The sequence below is a fragment of the Wyeomyia smithii genome, chromosome 1 (assembly GCF_029784165.1).
Source record: "Wyeomyia smithii strain HCP4-BCI-WySm-NY-G18 chromosome 1, ASM2978416v1, whole genome shotgun sequence".
Taxonomy (NCBI): Eukaryota; Metazoa; Arthropoda; class Insecta; order Diptera; family Culicidae; genus Wyeomyia; species Wyeomyia smithii.
The window spans coordinates 52,430,394-52,448,620 of NC_073694.1; the positions used below are offsets into that span (position 1 = coordinate 52,430,394).

At 39.9% G+C, this 18,227-nt stretch overlaps 1 protein-coding gene across 5 annotated transcripts in view; it reads left to right on the forward strand.

Annotated features, from left to right (window-relative positions):
* The window catches only part of LOC129717510 (adenylate cyclase type 9), a 62,186-nt gene that overhangs the window by 15,951 nt on the left and 28,008 nt on the right, over positions 1-18,227 (forward strand). For 4 of the 5 annotated variants that reach the window (XM_055667504.1, XM_055667653.1, XM_055667587.1 and 1 more), the window contains one exon: positions 2,004-2,343. In XM_055667504.1, coding sequence (XP_055523479.1) covers positions 2,335-2,343 — 9 coding nt within the window. In that variant the 5' untranslated portion in view covers positions 2,004-2,334. Of the gene's footprint in view, positions 1-2,003; positions 2,344-16,588; positions 17,644-18,227 lie in introns of those variants that run through there. The other variant, XM_055667819.1, reaches the window with a different exon arrangement.

An 18,227-nucleotide genomic window follows, 5' to 3' on the forward strand; every position in this document is an offset into this window, starting at 1 on the left:
TTTTTCGCCTTATCAACCTTGGCAAGAGTGAAAAAACTTGGATGTAGAGCGTGCTCATAGCGGTTATCAGAAAGTTCTGATGGTACGCTCAATTTTAAATGATGCGCCGATTATTCTTGATTCTTCCAGAAAGTTTCATGTTTGAGAACTAAACTCGTACACATTATTATCATTTTTCGGATGGCAGCAACGTTCAGTCTTCCACATGGATACTGAAAAAATTGTTTCACCTTTCAGCAGTCATGTCTTGGCCTTGTCGTCAGTTGATTTTGACGTTAAGTATACATCATATTAACAGTGTATAAATTAGTTCGACTTTTGCTCACGCGCAGCGACAATCATGTCCGATGAATTCTGCAAGAGTCAGGCATCTTGTTCTAGTCATCTTTGAAATCATTCAATGGTACTTTTTAATGACCAAATCCATCGAGATAAATCGATCGAGTATTATAGCTATTTAAATCTAGTGAGTTCACAAGTTGTTGTTTGCTGCTTGCACTGCTCCATGAGTAGCAGTCACTAATACACTCGACGTGAGAAATAATGTGTCAGTATATGATACATATTCTGATTTCATTCTATGTCAATGTATTCGCAGTACAACTGTTGCGTTATGCGTTTCACACATTTATTGTGCGATTTCTGTGCAATATTTGTACGAATCGGGAAGACACAATGATTGTACAAGACTTCAACTTTTGCGTGTATAGTTGATTAGTGTGTGCATGTGCATACAACACTAATTCAATCTTCAGTCCACAAATCCAGCGGTAACGTGTGGCTTACTAAATAGGTATGTTAATTCTTCGTTACATCACCGGCAACTTTGTTAGAAGTTTAGCTAATACGCGATGCCAATTAGCTGGCATTACTAACCTATAACTGTCTACTTGGAATCGTTTCGTCTACCATTTCAAAGTCTGCGTTAGGGAAATGAGCTAGTCGAGAAAAAATGAGTGACATAAAACTTCAACTCAATTTTCATTCAGAAAATAAAAAAATGGTGGCTAAACCAAAAAAATATATAAAATTTTTTTTTTTGTTTAAAATGATGGTAAAAATGCCATTTTCATCCTGAGTATTTGTGATTGGAATACAATTATGCTGATATGTTGAGTATTATTCTCTTTTCAAAGAATGTATTTTGAAAATTAAGGGGGTTGTTAAGACTAGTACTAAATAATAGTTCATCTGTTAAAAACAGATGTATTAGAGTTACTATGTATTATGTCCAGCTTTTTTTTCTTCAATATACGTGCATCCGAAATTAAGGAAAACCTCTTTCTATTAAGGCAAAACGGTATTGAAGCCTCAAGTGAATGACTTCGAGTCACCACTTCAAATTTTCAAAGGCACTAAACTCTGTAATAGTCAATGCGTCATCTGTAAAAACGCTGTTTCATGTTTGCTACGAGAAAGCAAACATAACATAACGTTTTCACAGGGAACGCATTGCCTGTTGCCGAGTCTTGTGCTTCTGTTAAAACCAAATGGTGGTTCGAAGTCGGCCATTTTTGGCTTCAGCACCGTTTCACCTTAACTGGAGTTGTGTTAAAAAAATAAATTTAATAAGTACATGTTTTGCTTCCCAAGTAAACAAACAACTTGTATTTCAATGAAGTATATATTTTTTCCTTTTTTATTTCTGGTTTTTCTGACAGATATCCGTTGAACAGTTTGCTCGCCGATAGGGCCTTAAAGTTTTCCGGTCTCGTTTATAGGGTGAACTATAAAGTGTCCATGATCGGATCGCTGACAAAGGGCCAGCAAATGCAAACCAGTTTAATCCACTTAACACGTCGATAATCAAATTTGGCCGATGTCGGCGTCGGAACACCTACCTTGCTTACAACCATTAATAATGTCGTACCGAACCATTGTCCACTTCGTCGTCGGCCTCAGCTGCGCAGCCAAAAACAAAACAAAATTAAAAATTAACACAAAAACCGTGGGTTTCACCTTGCTTCAGCACGTTTTTTTTCTCTCTGTTTCTTACCTTTTAGGGAATGTGTACCTCCACCAGACGATTTAACCGGCGGAACTTGCAGCAACAGAGCTCTGTGCAGTAGCAAAACCAATCACAGCAACAAAAAAAAACTAGCCGTGTGGGGTAGTTAACGTAATTACTGCCAGGTAGTCGACGTCAGATCATCAAACAACAACCCAAGGGGGAGAAAAAGAGAGTAGCAGGCAAGCGCAGAATGCCATCCGCAATGATTGCATCAATCGACGGCTAGACTCACGACACGACGGTTTCACGGATCTACCTGCAAGGCACACAAAAGGATATCATACTCATTAACGCACCGAGAATCACCAGAGAGCCCACTCACGATGTCAGAGGTGAGTCAATTTATCTGCCATGTCAGCATAAATAACGGACAGAAAAGGGGACACTGTTATACGGTTTGATCAATGTGGAGGTCGTTTCTTCTGCTGACCCATCGCCCCCTCCCTCTTGACCACCTTTTCGTTTCCGGCCTCGTACGTAGCGATTAAACCTTTTGTTAGTTGTGAAAGATCAGCTTTTCCGCTGTCATTTGCTCGCTAGCTGCAGTTCGTTGACCTTGAAAAAAAAATGAAAACAAAATTCGAGCATCAGATTGATTTCGAGGCGGCCGGCGGTGGTGTGATGTTCATACATCATTATTGCTAACTGCACCCCGAGACATGAACAAAAAATAAATATTAATAAAAAGAGTTGAATTTTATTCGTTGTTCGACACCAGCTCGCAATAATGCTAATCATTGTTAAATGAAAAAAAAAAAAACAGCTATTTTGGTATTTTCATTGGATGGTGTATTTCACTAGTCTATTTTTATCGGTGTAAGAATACTGAAGAGCTGCCAATGATGATAACTTTCGATCTTATGGTGAAGCTGTGATAGCTCTTTTGTTCTGCCAACGGCAGACACGGTCAATTGAAGTCAAGAATTATTTATGTGGGATGTGTTTATTTGGGGAAAGCTGCTTTTACGTAAATGCACAACCCGCAGTGCTAATCATTATCGTTATCTCGAATGATCGATGAAAGCCCCCTACCCCCGTTGTTGGCAGTCCCGTTCTTCAATTCCGAAATATTCGTACCGCTGACAAGCAAGCGGCACGTTCTTGTCAGTTTACAGTATGTTGAATTCCGCCGGCTGATGTAATACACCTTGTCAATAGTGGCGATCGGTTTTGACTCGTGCTGATGGAACCATAAACGGCCGGACAGAATCAGTCAACATATCTGTCAATTTCTCTGTTGGGTTGACTCTCGGTACGGCACGTACTTGCGGTTTTAAGAATAGGAGCATCGCTTTGTGTAAAGTGAAATCTGAATACTAATAGCAGTTGAAAATCTTTTATTTTTTGCTCTCTCCCTTGGAATTGGAAAAGAAAGATTCTACTGTGTTGCTAGTACTTTAAATAAAGCTTGTAGTTTTTATATCTGATTCCATCGCGGACAGAAAGAGTTCTGGCTGTTTAAATTGAGATCATTTTATTTCTGCTTTTTGCTGACTTTTAAGAGTGTTTTTCGTTATTCGCCTTTTCAAGCTTTTGAGCTTAACTTGGGATAACTTTTATGGCCCTTTTTCACCACGTTCATGAGTTTTGGAGTAAATCTTAATTGATTCTGGAACAGAGATCAATCAAAGAAATAGTTACCGGTTTCCGTTATACTCTACTAAATTTTTTGGAAATAAATATCCACAACCAGTCCACATAAGCACTGAGGAAGACTGTACGTCACAGTCGAAATATATATTTGCGGACTGAATTTCAATATTTATTTCCAAAAAATTTAGTAGAGTATAACGGAAACCGGTAACTATTTCTTTGATTGATCTCAATCACTCTGCTAAGACGCTCGTTATAGATTTTCTAGATTTGGAACAGAGGTTGAACGCAGAAAAATTAAACTTTATAATTCTGAACACATGAAACATGTATTTCCTTCATTTTTCGATGTGTTGAGTATTACTAAGTGTTGTTTGATTGGCCACGGCATTGGTTAAAACCACACGTGACGTCATTATCATTGACTAGTTGACCGATTTTGATTAGTGACAGCTTGCCAAATTGGGGCAAATAGGTACGCCCTACGCTGATCACTGTAAAACAGTAACCGCTTCCGAAGGTACTTCAGCTACAGGTACCACGACTTTGCTGATCGAACAAGAATTTCTTATCCAGAAGGTCGTCCGGAAACGGCCTTTATTATTGATAATGATGCCTCAAATTTTCATTTCTTTGAGAGTTTCATTGCCTCCAAATATTGCTTCGCGTTATCGTCCAGCACATCTACCTTCTGGACAAAAAGTTAACAAAACTGCCACTACGCGCTAGTTCCGAGAACGCCATGATGAAAATAAATGACAATATATGCCTACTGTGACCTTGGACAGCATTACACAGTTACAGTTGTTCTTCTCGGAGAGCAGCTTGCCTGAGTGTGTGTTCTCCAGGACTCTGCTCGAACCGGTACGTGGGGCACCTTGGCCAAAGAGCTAAGGAGGGCAAAAGTGGAGGTAGCAGCCATACAAGAGGTGTGTTGGCCTAAAACCGGATAACGTGAATTCCGGGCGGTTGATTCGACCGCGGGCACCTCTTTCAAGTACCGCATCTACTACAGTGGCGATGACAGAGCGGAACGGGGCGTCGGTTTCGTGCTGTTCGGAAACCAAATGAAGCGTGTTATTAGGTGGAGGCCTATTAATGACCGTCTATGCGTAATGAGGATCAAGGGGAGATTCTTTAACTACAGCCTTATCAAAGTTTATGTACCGTCAAACGATGAAACCGACGATGTAAATTAGAAGTTGTGAACTTCTTGAGAAAACGTATGGAGAGCTCCCACAACACGACATAAAGATCGTCATCTGAGATTTTTTTTCCTGTATGGACTTCCTCACTGCGACCAGAATCGTTGATCTATTGTGAGATATGCCCGGGTGTCTGCTGTATCCCGCACTTCTATTATTAGCAATACCGCTATTGAGAAGTGGCATGCTTATTATTATTTTTGATCAGTGCTTGTGTGTAATGTATTACCCTTTATTTTACACACTTACTGCTCTTCTATACCGAGCCTCCTTCCTCCTGCCAAATATCGCCAATTATAATTCCCTGGAGAAGTTTCGTCGTGCGTCCTTCTGGCCAGTATTATTGATAAGCGGGACTTATTTTTTGTTAAGAGGAAGTCACGCAAATGTATTATAGATTTCAGCGTAAAGGAAGGGTAACTGGTGGGGAGCCTGAGAATAAACCCATGCTTAAGTCCTTTTTGACATCGAATGGCCTGATTCTACTAAGATTCGAACCCACGTCTGCTTGACAAAGCGGACTCTGTAACCTTGCGGCTACGCAGCTCCTCAGTCATCTGAGATATGAACACACAAGTCGGACGAGCGAAGTTCTTTCGTTATTGGTAGGGAAAGCCTTCACTCTACCACCACCGACAATGGCTTGGCCGCGGCCAGAGGAATGGCCATCTATAGTACTCATTTCGCACGTCTTCGGAAGCACACCTGGAGACACCCCAATGGAGAGGCCTGCTCCGAGATCGACTATATGCTAATCGACGGCAGGCACTTTTCAGACAACAGATGGTCTTTTCGAGGGCCAAACATCGACTCGGATCACTATCTCGTGGTAGGCAAAATTTGCGCCCAGCTGTCCAACGAATTCAAATCGAGAGCGGCGAGGAAGATACGTCTGAATGTCCAGAGGTTATTAGCCGGAAGAGTTGTTGTAGAGTATACTCGGAAAGTTGATAGACGGATCGGTGAACCAGCTAGAGTGAACCTGAACGAGCAGTGGAAGCACATCCATGATGCGGTCAGCGAAACAGCGCGAGAAGTGAAAGGCATGGCAACAGGAACCACGCGTAGTAGGTGGTTCGATGTTGAGTGTTTAGAAGTGACGGAAGAGAAGAATCGGGCCTACGTCAACACATTAGTAGCGGATAATTGTGTGACCCGTCAGATGCGAGAGAAATACCGGGAGGCAAGAGCTGCCGAAAAGAGGCTTCACCGCCGTAAGAAGCGTGAGCACTACAATCACGTCCTCGCGGAGGCGGAGAATTGCTTCACCAGGCAGGGAAATCAGGAACCAGACTGTGCCAGTACCTGCCATGTGTAATGACAGGGAGGGGAGCCTGATTCCCGATTATTGGATTTGGCTAGGAGGATGGACAAGCTGTGGACTCACCAACATTGGACGAGGTAAAGAATGCTTGCGAAGAGCCGAAGAACTACAAAGCCACTGGTAAAGGCGGCTCACCAGCCAAACTCTTCAAAATCGGGAGCGAGCGGCTGCGTAGTGCAATTCAATAGATTATCCTAAGGGTAAGGGTCTGAGGAACAACTACCTACGGACTGGTTGAAAGGACTTTATGCCCTATCTACAAGAAGGGATATAGACTCGATTCTAGTAATTATCGAGGCATAACCCTCCTCAATTCCGCTCCCTGTTTCATCGACTGAGGCCGTTGCAGGAAGCCTTTGTTGTAGAATACCAATGCGGTTTTCGAGCGGGACGATCTTCAACTTCTCAGATGTTTCGTGAACACAACTGGCAGGCCTATCATCTGTTTATAGACTTTAAGGGGTTATATACCTTTTTGTTCGAGAAAAAAGAGCAAAGTTTGGAGTTTTTTCTTTGCCTGTAGCACCTTTTTCATTGCATAAAAGTAGTAATTTTCTCAGAGTTCAGTTATTCAACAACAACAAAACACGTTTGTTCATAAGAAATACCAATTATTTAAGGAGTAATGGCCGTTTCTCCGAAACTTTTTTTTGGCAGGGGTTTGCGGTGTTTACGATAGCGACGCAGATCAACTAAAATAAAAAAATCATATTATTTCGTTAGTTCAGAAGTTTGCCGGGTATCTGAACGATCGTTTTCATGAATATTTTGTTTTCAGTGCAACGGGAACGTTTTTCCCCAAAAATGCACGTTTTGAGCGCTGAAAATTGCATTAAAACTTTTTTCCCGGCAAGTCAGTCGTTCAACGATCAGGGAAATTGATAACGAGCATTTAAAAAAAGGATGAAGAAAATCAGTTCAGTAGTTTCGCCGCAATCGTGAACACGACAAAGTTATTCTTGAGAAACACCAATCCAAGATAAACGCGTATTAAATTCAAGTTTAGCTTACGCGGCCGTAACGAGGCGCGCTGCAAATCGCTCAAACTTTCTCTCTACTGCTCAGATCTATATGATAATTTTTAAAAATGTTCTTCAAATGTTGTACTTTAAAATAATGCAATTAAAAAATTCGATTTTTTGAAAACTAAAATTGTATATAACCCCTTAAGGCGGCGTACGATACAGTGAAACGCAACGAGCTGTGGCAAATCATGCTTGGACATGGTTTCCCAACAAAACTAGTTAAACTGTTACGAACGACGCTTGACGGTTTCACATCAAGCGTCAGGACAGCGGTGAATTTTCGGACGCGTTTGTGACGTTAGATAGTCTGAAGCAATGAGACTGGCTCTCGAACTTGCTGTTCAATATAGCTTTAGAAGGTGCAATACGAAGGACATGTGTGCAGAGCAGCAGCATCATCATCACGATGTCTCACATGCTCATGCATCTCACATTCTAGGCTTCGCGGCTGACATTGATATTATTGGTGTTAACTGTAGAGCTGTTAAGGAGGCCTTCACAGTTCTCAGAAGAGGAGCTGCGAGAATTGGACTTCTGCGGGTGTTGGTGCTGCGGTGGAGATGGATGGGGATACTTTCGAAGTGGTCGACGAATTTGTTTATCTTGGTACTCTCGTGACATGTGACAACGAGGTGAGCCGCGAGGTGAAGAGGCAGATTGCGGCGGCGAATAGGGCTTATTACGGATTGCGTAGCCAGCTTAGGTCCCGTAGCCTACAGATCCGTACGAAATTTGCGCTCTACAGGACTCTGATCATCCCGGTGGCGCTCTACAGACATGCATCGTGGACGTGAAAGGAGGCCGATCGATAAGCGCTTGGGGTCTTCGAAAGTAGAGTCTTGCGATCAATACTCGGAGGCAAACTAAAAAATGGGGTGTGGCGTAGGCGCATGAATCACGAGCTGTACGAAGTATACAAAAATTGTACGAACTATTCTTTACAAAGATTTAGGATTACGTTGTTACAAATTTTCGAAAAATCATTACCCAGTAGCGTCGGGTTCACCTGTGCAACGGGGACGGGACACGAGGCATATGGACGCTAGGCATATGGATGTTAGGCATAGTATGCTAGGCATACAGACGCGAGGCATAATGGATGTGAGGCATAATGGATACGAGGCATACTGCCACAAGGCATAACGGACGCGAGGCCGAATGGACGCGAGGCCGAATGGACGCGAGGCCGAATGGACGCGAGGCCGATTGGACGCGAGGCCGAATGGACGCGAGGCCGAATGCGATGTTGTACGATCGCATGAGATCCAATTATGTAGTTCAGGTGTTATTATATTCCTAAAGAGTTTAAGTTGGGTATAATACCTTTCTTGAAATCATGCGGCGAAGACGCATAATCGAGGGCAAGGAAACGAGGCGGCACTAAGCCGCCGTGGTTTCCGCAGTCCGAGCCGGCCGCCGACCCGCCGTCGGAAGCGGCGGCCTCTCGCACCCAAACGACTGTTCTACTGGTTTGCTAGGTCTACTCAAACAGAGTTTTCTTCCCTTAGTTAAGTCCGAGCGAGCGGTAGCGAGTAAGGACAGCATTCGCTCGGACAGCGAGTCGGCCGAAGGCCGCGAGTGTATTGCTTTTCAAATGACACTTTGAAGCGAAATACATGTTAGCGAATGCTGTGTTGATGATGTCGATAATAACACATTCCATATCACTTCCCCTTGGCCTTGTGTCCTTTCGGCCTAGCGTTTATTCGGCCTCGCGTCCATGGCCTCGCGTCCATTCGGCCTCGCGTCCATTCGGCCTCGCGTCCATTCGGCCTCGCGTCCATTCGGCCTCGCGTCCATTCGGCCTCGCGTCCATATGCCTCGTGTCCGTATGCCTGCCGTCCATTATGCCTAGCGTACTATGCCTCGCGTCCGTATGCCTCGCGTCTGTATGCTTAACGGGGTGTCATCCTGTGCAACATGTGCACTGCACAGGTACTCTGTTCCCTAATATCCAAACATATACAACTATCGAATATGATAAATTATGAAAAACAAGTAAGCATGCTAGCGAGACTCTTCAGGTCAAAGCATGAACCACTTTGGTTTGATATTCTCCAATTTAGGGAAAAGAACCTATATAAATGACTGTGCACATGTAACGAAATCAGCCACGCGACGCCTCTGTCATTACCTAAATCACAGGATGAAAGAAAATCGGTACCGAAAATCTATGATTCTGTTATAACAATTTATCGATGGACGCCATCGCACAATTTTTTTCACTGAAGAGAAATTTCCACTGTGGAGCAATTTTATAACCACCAAAAAGAGCTTTTGTCTGAAGGCTCTTCTAAGCGTATGAACGTAGCTCGATCACATCATCCAGTTTCGGTGATAGTTTGGACGGGAATTACGGCTACCGGTAAAACCACCTTAATATTAATTGAAAAGGGTGTAAAAACCAATCAATTTGTTTACCAAAAGCTTTTAACCAACACAGTGGCATCTTGAGAACGTGTGCATTTCGGTAAAACTAAATGGTCATTACAACAAGATTGGGCTCCATCGCATGGAGCTAAAAAAACACTGGAACTCCGTACCAGACTTTTTCCGACTTTTGCCATTCTCTCCTGATTTAGATCTAATGGGCTATTCCCTTTAGTCTATTCTTGAATCCAGAACCTGTACTAAACCACACAAATCATTGGATCATTTGACAGATCGACTTGAACTGTCCTACAGTACGGTCGCATTTTACCAACAGCTCGAGGCTAAGTCTTAGACTACCGAGAGATATTAAAATTTTGTTTTTCGCTTTCAACAGGCAATCTTTTTAAATGACTACCTGTTGAAAGGCAAAGTAATAAATTGGTTTTTAAAGTTAACGAGTGTTTAGTGAATTAATTTGATTTGAGATATTTCTACTTAAGTTCTATAGTGAAGTGAAAGTGTAGTGAAGTTGTCCAGTTATGCCTGGAAAAAATAAAAAAGCTCGCTTTGATGCGGCATCAAGGAAACGTGAGGCATCTCCTCCAAGTGACACTGAAATTTCGACTAACAGGTATGATATTCTTTCTTCTGTTGGGGATCTAGAATTCCAAACTTCTCATACTGAGCATAAAGCCGTTATGAAGAAGGTTAAAGTTCCACCTTTTGTGGTATTTGTAGCAAACTTTAAAGCATTTCGATCAGAACTTTCATCATTTCCATCGAATGTGAAAGTTAATTTTCAAATTGGTCGCAAAGGCGAAATTCGTATTTTGGCCGAATCTTTTGATGACCATAAACATCTTTTACAGTATTTGACTGAAAAGATGTATAAATTTTACTCTTTTGATGCCAAAAACGAGAGACCGTTTAAGGCTGTGTTGAAAGGTCTCTCAAATGATCAAAGTATTGATGAAATCAAAGATTGTTTGTCAGAATCACTTGGTTTTGCCCCCAACCAAGTAATTTTGATGAAACGAAAGGCAAATGCCAAAATTTTTCAAACTGGAATACACCAGGAAAATTACTTAGTACATTTTGATCGTACCAAAGTACATAATTTAAAATGTTTAGAAAAAGCACGTGTTTTATTCAACGTGCGAATAAAGTGGGAAATTTTCAAGAGACATGGAGGAATCCATAATCTTACGCAATGTCGGAATTGTCAAGCCTATGGTCATGGAACTCGAAACTGCCATATGGCTGCAAAATGTATGATTTGTGGTGACACTAGTCACACGAAAGATATCTGCCCCGTGAAAGAGATCACTAATAGTTTCAAATGTGTAAATTGTGGGGGAAATCACAAATCTAATTTCTTTAATTGTCCTGTAAGGTCAAAAATTATTGCTTCTAGACAACGTAGGAATTCTAAACAACCTGTTGTCAATGTGGGTAATCAAAAGACTTTCAATATATAATCCTGCTCAGGTAACACCAGGCTGTTCATATGCCAGTGTCCTTGCAGGTAATATTTCAAATTCAAACAGTAACAAACCATTCGTGTTTGGTGCTGAAAAGTCAACCAATATTGATTTAGGTAATCCAACTCCCGAAAAGATTGAATACCTACAACAATCCATGCTGCAGCTAATGTCCGTTTTGTTGAACTGTAACTCGATGTACGAGGCTGTTCAAGAAGGTATAAAATTTACAACTAATATTGTCATGAAATTGAAATTCAGCAATGATTTTAAATATTGCTGTAAATTTTCTAAATTGGAATGCTCGCTCTTCAAAAGCGAAAGAGGATGAATTTTTCGATTTTTTAACAGTCCACGATGTGCATATTGCAGTTGTGACTGAAACGCTTCTAAAGCCAAATATTAAACTGAAAAAGAACCCAAATTATATGGTTCATAGGTTTGATAGAATTGATGTTGCCGGTGGTGGAGTTGCAATAGTTATCCACCGTCGAATAAAACATCGTGTTTTACCCCATCTTGAAACCAAAGTTATCGAGAGTTTGGGAATTGAAATTGAAACAAGTATTGGCATTTTATTTATAGCCGCAGTGTATTTGCCTTTTCAATGCACTGGTGAGCGAAATTATTTCAAGGGAGATTTGCAAAAACTCACAAGAAATAAATCTAAATTTTTAATCATCGGTGATTTTAATGCGAAACATCGATCTTGGAATAATGCTCAAAGCAATTCCAATGGAAAAATATTGTTTAATGATTGCTCGGCTGGATTTTATTCAGTTTTATTTCCAAATGGTCCTACATGTTATTCTTCTATTAGGAATCCATCTACAATTGTTTTGGTACTAACAAATCAAAGTCATTGATGCAGTGATTTATTAACTCATGCTGACTTTGATTCTGATCATCTTCCCATAACATTTTCTATTTCCCATGACTCCATTTTGAATCCCACTAGATCTGTGTTAAATTATCACAAGACTAATTGGGATAGATATCGTTCTACGATCGAAGAAAATTTGAATGATGATATTATTTTACAAAATAGTGCTGACATTGACAGAGCATTAGATAATTTTAGCAGCTTAATACTCAATGCCCGGAATTTATCAGTTCCTAAGGCTCGAGTGAAATTTAATGCACCAATTATTGACAGTGAACTTCAACTTCTTATACGTTTGAAGAACATACGGAGACGTCAATACCAAAGATCTCGTGATCCTGCTTTGAAAATTATTTTTCAAGAATTGCAAAAGGAAATTAAACATAGATTCACTCTCTTGCGAAATGAGAATTTCATGAGAGAAGTTGAACAACTAAAACCTTATTCAAAACCTTCCTGGAAGCTTTCGAAGGTTCTTAAGAAACCCTCGAAGCCCATTCCAGTCCTTAAAGATGGTGATTGCATTTTTCTAACGAATGAACAAAAATCTAAAAAACTTGCTCAGCAGTTTGAGAGTGTTCATAACTCCAATTTGAACGTAGTAAGTCCTATTGAAAATGAAGTAAACCAAAAGTATGTTCAGATCACCACCCAAGAATTTCTTTCCGAAGAGGTATTGGAGACAAACTTGAATGAGGTGCGAACCATTCTCAAAAAATTCAAAAACATGAAAGCACCAGGAGATGATGGGATTTTCTATATCCTCATCAAAAGACTTCCCGAAAACTTTTTAAATTTCTTGGTAAAAATTTTTAACAGGTGCTTTACACTAGCACATTTTCCTACGAAATGGAAAAATGCCAAAGACACTCCAATTTTAAAACCCGAAAAGAATCCAGCTGAGGCATCAAGTTATCGACCAATTAGTTTACTTTCCTCTATTAGCAAACTTTTTGAAAGAATAATTCTTAATAGAATGTTAACACATATTAATGAGAACTCAATTTTTGCAAATGAGCAGTTTGGTTTTCGCCATGGGCATTCCACTACTCATCAGTTACTTAGAGTAACAAATATGATTCGAACTAATAAATCTGAAGGCTATTCGACTGAAGCTGCTCTTCTAGATATAGAAAAGGCATTCGACAGTGTTTGGCATAAAGGTTTAATAGCTAAAATGTCAAATTTCAGTTTTCCGCTTTACCTCACAAAAATGTTACAAAGTTATTTAACTGACCGCACCCTCCAGGTTAACTATCTAAATGGTAAATCTAATAGATTGCCTGTTAGAGCTGGTGTGCCTCAGGGGAGTATCTTGGGCCCAATCTTATATAACATTTTTACTTCTGATCTTCCTGATTTACCACCAGGTTGTGAGAAATCTCTGTTTTGTGACGATACAAGCATTTCCGCAAAAGGAAAAAGCCTTCGTGTTATATGCAGTCGGCTTCAAAAAAGTTTAGATATATTTTCTTCATACTTACAAAAATGGAAGATTTCCCCTAATGCTTCAAAAACACAGTTAATTATTTTTCCTCATAAGCCAAGAGTTTCATTTCTCAAACCCACCCATAACCACGTTATTAAGATGAACGGTGTGGTCTTAAATTGGTCTGATCAAGTTAAATACTTAGGGCTAATCTATGATAAGAATCTTACTTTCAAGGAGCACATTGAAAATATCCAGTCAAAGTGCAATAAGTATATCAAATGTTTATATCCTCTTATCAACAGGAATTCTAGACTTTGTCTCAAGAATAAACTGTTAATTTACAAACAAATATGTAGACCAGCAATGTGACCACTTCAAAGGATTCAGAATAAACTTTTGAAAATGATTTTGAAGCGTCCTCCCTGGTTTAGCACGACCGAGCTACATAGGATCACTAATGTAGAAACATTAGAAAATATGTCAAGCCAAATTATCAACAAATTCCGACAAAAATCGTTGCAATCCTCAATTGCAATGATTAGCTCACTTTATAGTCAGTAAGATAGTTTTAAGTTTATTTTAAGTTTCGTTTTATTCCTTTTATTCCTTTTTTTTCTTGACAAGTAGGTTTAATAATTTTCCTACAATTACATTATCTTAACTGCGAAAGCTAATAACATTCAATAATACTAAAAAGCGTACAAATATATATAATAGTGTTGAAATGTCACCATTTGTGGCAGAACACACAATACTAAGTCTGAATAGATATTTTAGTACATAAATAAATCATTACAAACTCCCCCCCCTATAAAAAAAAAAATTGGATCATTTGAAAGCTAGTCTAACCAAAGCCTGGGATGCCATATCTGTGGAAGAACTATCGTCCATCGTCGATAATTTCCCACAACGATTTAAAGTGTGACTAAAAACTTAAAAAAAAAATTATTCAGGAAAGTTAAATACGAAACTTTGTCATTCGAACATCTTCCGTTCTTCCTATCTTCGTTCGGAACAAAGTTATAAAGTATATCAAAATTTAGTGTTTTGTACTTAACTTTGGTAAGTTGCATTTTATACGAAAGTGTTGTTCGAAGGAATTGTTAGGTCACACAAAACGCACCTTTTTGCCAAAGACCATAAATCTCCAGAAATTTTCGTTACAAAGTTAAGCATATTTTAGCTTATTTTCCAATAATTTTGACTTGCCCCTTTTTTACTTATACGTTCTTGAAGTTATCGAAAAAATAAACTAAAATATTTTATAACTTTGTAAAAAAAGTCCTGGAGATGTATGTTCTTTGGCAAAAATGCGTGTTTTGTGGGCCTTAAGAAATTCTCTGAACAACTCTTTCGTGTAAAATGCAACTAAAAAAAGTTAAGTACAAATAACTAAATTTCAAGTAAGTTTAATATAATATATTTTATAACTTTGTATCGAAGGAAGGTAGGATTTCATTTGTTCAACACAGTTTCATATTTTTAAATTTTTTACAACTTACCTGAATAAACCATTCCTCTATCTCTAAACACAGAAAAGCTAGTTATTTTATATTTAGCATAGTAAGTTTTTCATAATTTTCGATTGCAATTATTCATACAAACAATTGTTACGAAGACACTATCAAGCTAGGACGACGGTGAAAGGCGCTATGGAATTAAAGTCCACTTTTTGCCTTATTGGACCACTGTGCACTGGTAGCGCTATTTGTTGTGTATTCATGATAAAACAAATTGAGTATTTAATTTTCTTCCATAGTAAAAACTTTTGTGGAAATATCTTGGAGTAATTTTTCAGAAATAGTAGAAAAATTTACTAGAAAATTCGTTAATCCTAAACGAGTTGAGAGAAAAAAATATGTGAAAAAAGAAACATGCAGTGAGAATTCCGAACTTATTTCTCTAGGCCTGGGAGGTTAGTTTCTCTGGTGAAAGATGAATATATTGATTAACATTGCGGAATATTTTTGCTAATCACATCAACATTCAGATTTAACCGTGCTATTCACAGGCGCACTCAGGAATGCTAATAAAATTTTAACTACCTTTCTGACAACTCTGGTCACGCTAGCTTTAAACCTTCCTGTATGTCATAAAAGCAAGAGACGCTTTAATTTGTAATAATCACCGGAGATATTAACACTGATGTTCGATTAGTGTAATGTTAACGTAATTCTCTGTAATCCCAACTAGTCTAAGGTTAACCCTAGACGGTACCCGCCAGAATTTCTGAAAATAATAGAATTCCTGAGAAAAGGACAGTTTTTGTCCTGAGAGGGCAGACCGATACGTTGACTTATGCCGTTTGTCAAATGAGTTTAGCTGTAGTCTCTGGGCGAAACTCCGGCACTCGCAATCATTATAAAACAAATATTCTCAGTGGAGTACGACTCAAAATCATCGGCAGTGGTGGTAGGTATATGCAAAAGTGTCGGCGGCACTTTAGTCCCTCGTTCGCAATAGCTCGTGCTGTGGTTATGAAAAACCTCAGTCATAAATTACTATAATTGGGTAGAAATTGAAAAAGTGTAGTTTCAGTTGAGGATTCATGCTTGTTTTTTCTCTTATTGTTCCTCCCATCGTACTTACTCACGTAATTCGGTGATCAGATTTTCACGTGTTTGATCTTCACGTTGACTTTTTAGTTTTCGAAAACTTTGCTAGAGGTGCCTACTTTTCCGTTAATATGGAGTTTAATTTTTCGTAAACACATATCAAAACATTATACCTAGATAGAATTATAGCAAGAGCAGAAGAAATAGCAGAAAATCTTGCTGCTCTGTGTAATCATATTGCCACAATATGTGCGCTCGCTGCTGTACAAAATGACAATTGCATGATGTCGCACTTATGCAACAGACTGATTGCTCATATTTTGTTGACGATGAACGAATTGCGTACTTTGTTAGGGGAAACTGCTGGATCGTGTTAACAGCGCATTTAGAGCATTACCGGTTCAGACGAAAAGATAAGTTTGGATTGATTCAGTTTTGTGCGGGTTCTATTGATAATACACCCAACCCAGAGAGCGTGTGTATTGTAAAACTGACGAAAACTCGCAACACTGTCGCGTATCAGCGGCTACCTAGACCTCCAAATTCAACCCCGCGAGTAGTGACAGCGGCAAGCTCCCCCTGTCCTTTCGACGGACACGGCAATGAACTGTTTAGTTTGCCTGCGTCTCCATCGTCGTCGTCGTCGTCGTCCAAGGCTGTTCTCTCAAGCTAGCTCAGCCTTAGCTCAGCTCAGTAGAATCGCGACGGTGAGCTGTCATTCAGTTGTTTGCGCGAGTAGAGTATCTGCGGTTGGTTTTACGGAATGGTCTCCGCTTCGCTTGGTACACAGTTTTACTTTCGAGCAGTCGCGTTCGGTATCGTGATTAGCAACGATTGCTTCTGAAATCTGTGCAAAATCAGCTCAGCTCGTGCATAAGGACGCTTGTGGTTATTACCGAACGGTGTGTGTTTCTGCCAGTAAACCGCGCCAGTGGGTTTGTCATTAAGTCGAGAAACCAGAGGAAAATAGTGGAATCCAGCACTGGTGGAAACATTGCTCGCATCATGTGGTCTATGTTAGTGACGACGGCGGGGTGTGCTTATCGTAGGTACACATAAACATCCGGAAAGCGGATTCACGGCAGAGTTTGCATTTTTTGGGGATTTGTGTCTGTTGTTCTGCTAGTGAATTTGGGGAGAGTTTAACTTACTAACAATGACTTCGGGGTGGAATAATTGCCCGTATTAGCTCATTGTGCAAATATTACTTAACAGTAAACGGAGTGTGAGGACTGTGTGGTACACCAAGTGATGTGTGGTCTGATATCGTAATTAAAAACAAACCGGAACGATTCGATTCGAGCCCATCCGGGCGCACAGGAAAGCTGATGATACGATGCGCAGGGTAGTGCAAAAAAAAAAAATTATAAAATATCGTACGACCGTACGAAAACGAAGCTATTTCACGCCGGCAGAGTACTGAATTAGCATTGAAGAGCAATTAGTGTACTATTTCGTCGCACCTTATCAATGGAACCTGGCTACGTATCCGAGTGTTTTAAATTTAAAATTGCCGGAATAAATTGATGTTTATTCGCTGGCCATTTGGTAGATGCAGGCAGTTTGCAGCGCAACCCGGTGTGCGAGCGGATACTCAATTAGAATTGTATCATCATAGGATAGCCGTGCAAAGTTTCGAGTGCTTACGCGCGGAACACGATTGTGGTTATCGGCGTTCGTCTTTTTTTTTTGTTTTGTTTCCCGTTGGAACGATTGCGGTAACCAGCTGTGAGTTTAGTTCAATACAACACTGATGGCTGAGTGAGTATACTTTCAATCTATTGTATATTTTATTGGGGTTCATAAAATGGGAATGCGGCAGAATTGATTGTTTTGAATCGGCGCTTTTTTGTATGCGGCAAACCCTTCCTAATGCACTCGTTTATTTAACGAATCAATCTAAATGTCATTTCACTTTATATCGGCCCACGTTGCTGCGCTTCTCAGTTTACCACGACGCCCACAAGTCTATAAAATTTGATTCGAGATTAATCTAGCAAGTCTTTTTTTTCTTACGAATTGAAGGGGCTCTATCCATTTTAATAACTGTTAATACATATGGATTATGTTTCGGCATAATTGCCATCAATTTCCATCCCATAGCTGTAAGCCCGCACCTTTCCCTTTTTTTGCAATGGTTGAGGTTTTAGTCACTTTCATCCATTGTTTCTTCGACTCCAAACACCTCGTTCTTAAACACCTCGGACAATCTTCGAACTTTGGCCTTCAAAATCTGTGGGATCAAAATCTTTACACCGGACGAATCTCTGACACAGGATGCGTGTTGAACCCAAGTTCTGCTTCTCAAGAGTTCAGAAGCATTTCTGGTGTTTTGACGGTTAATC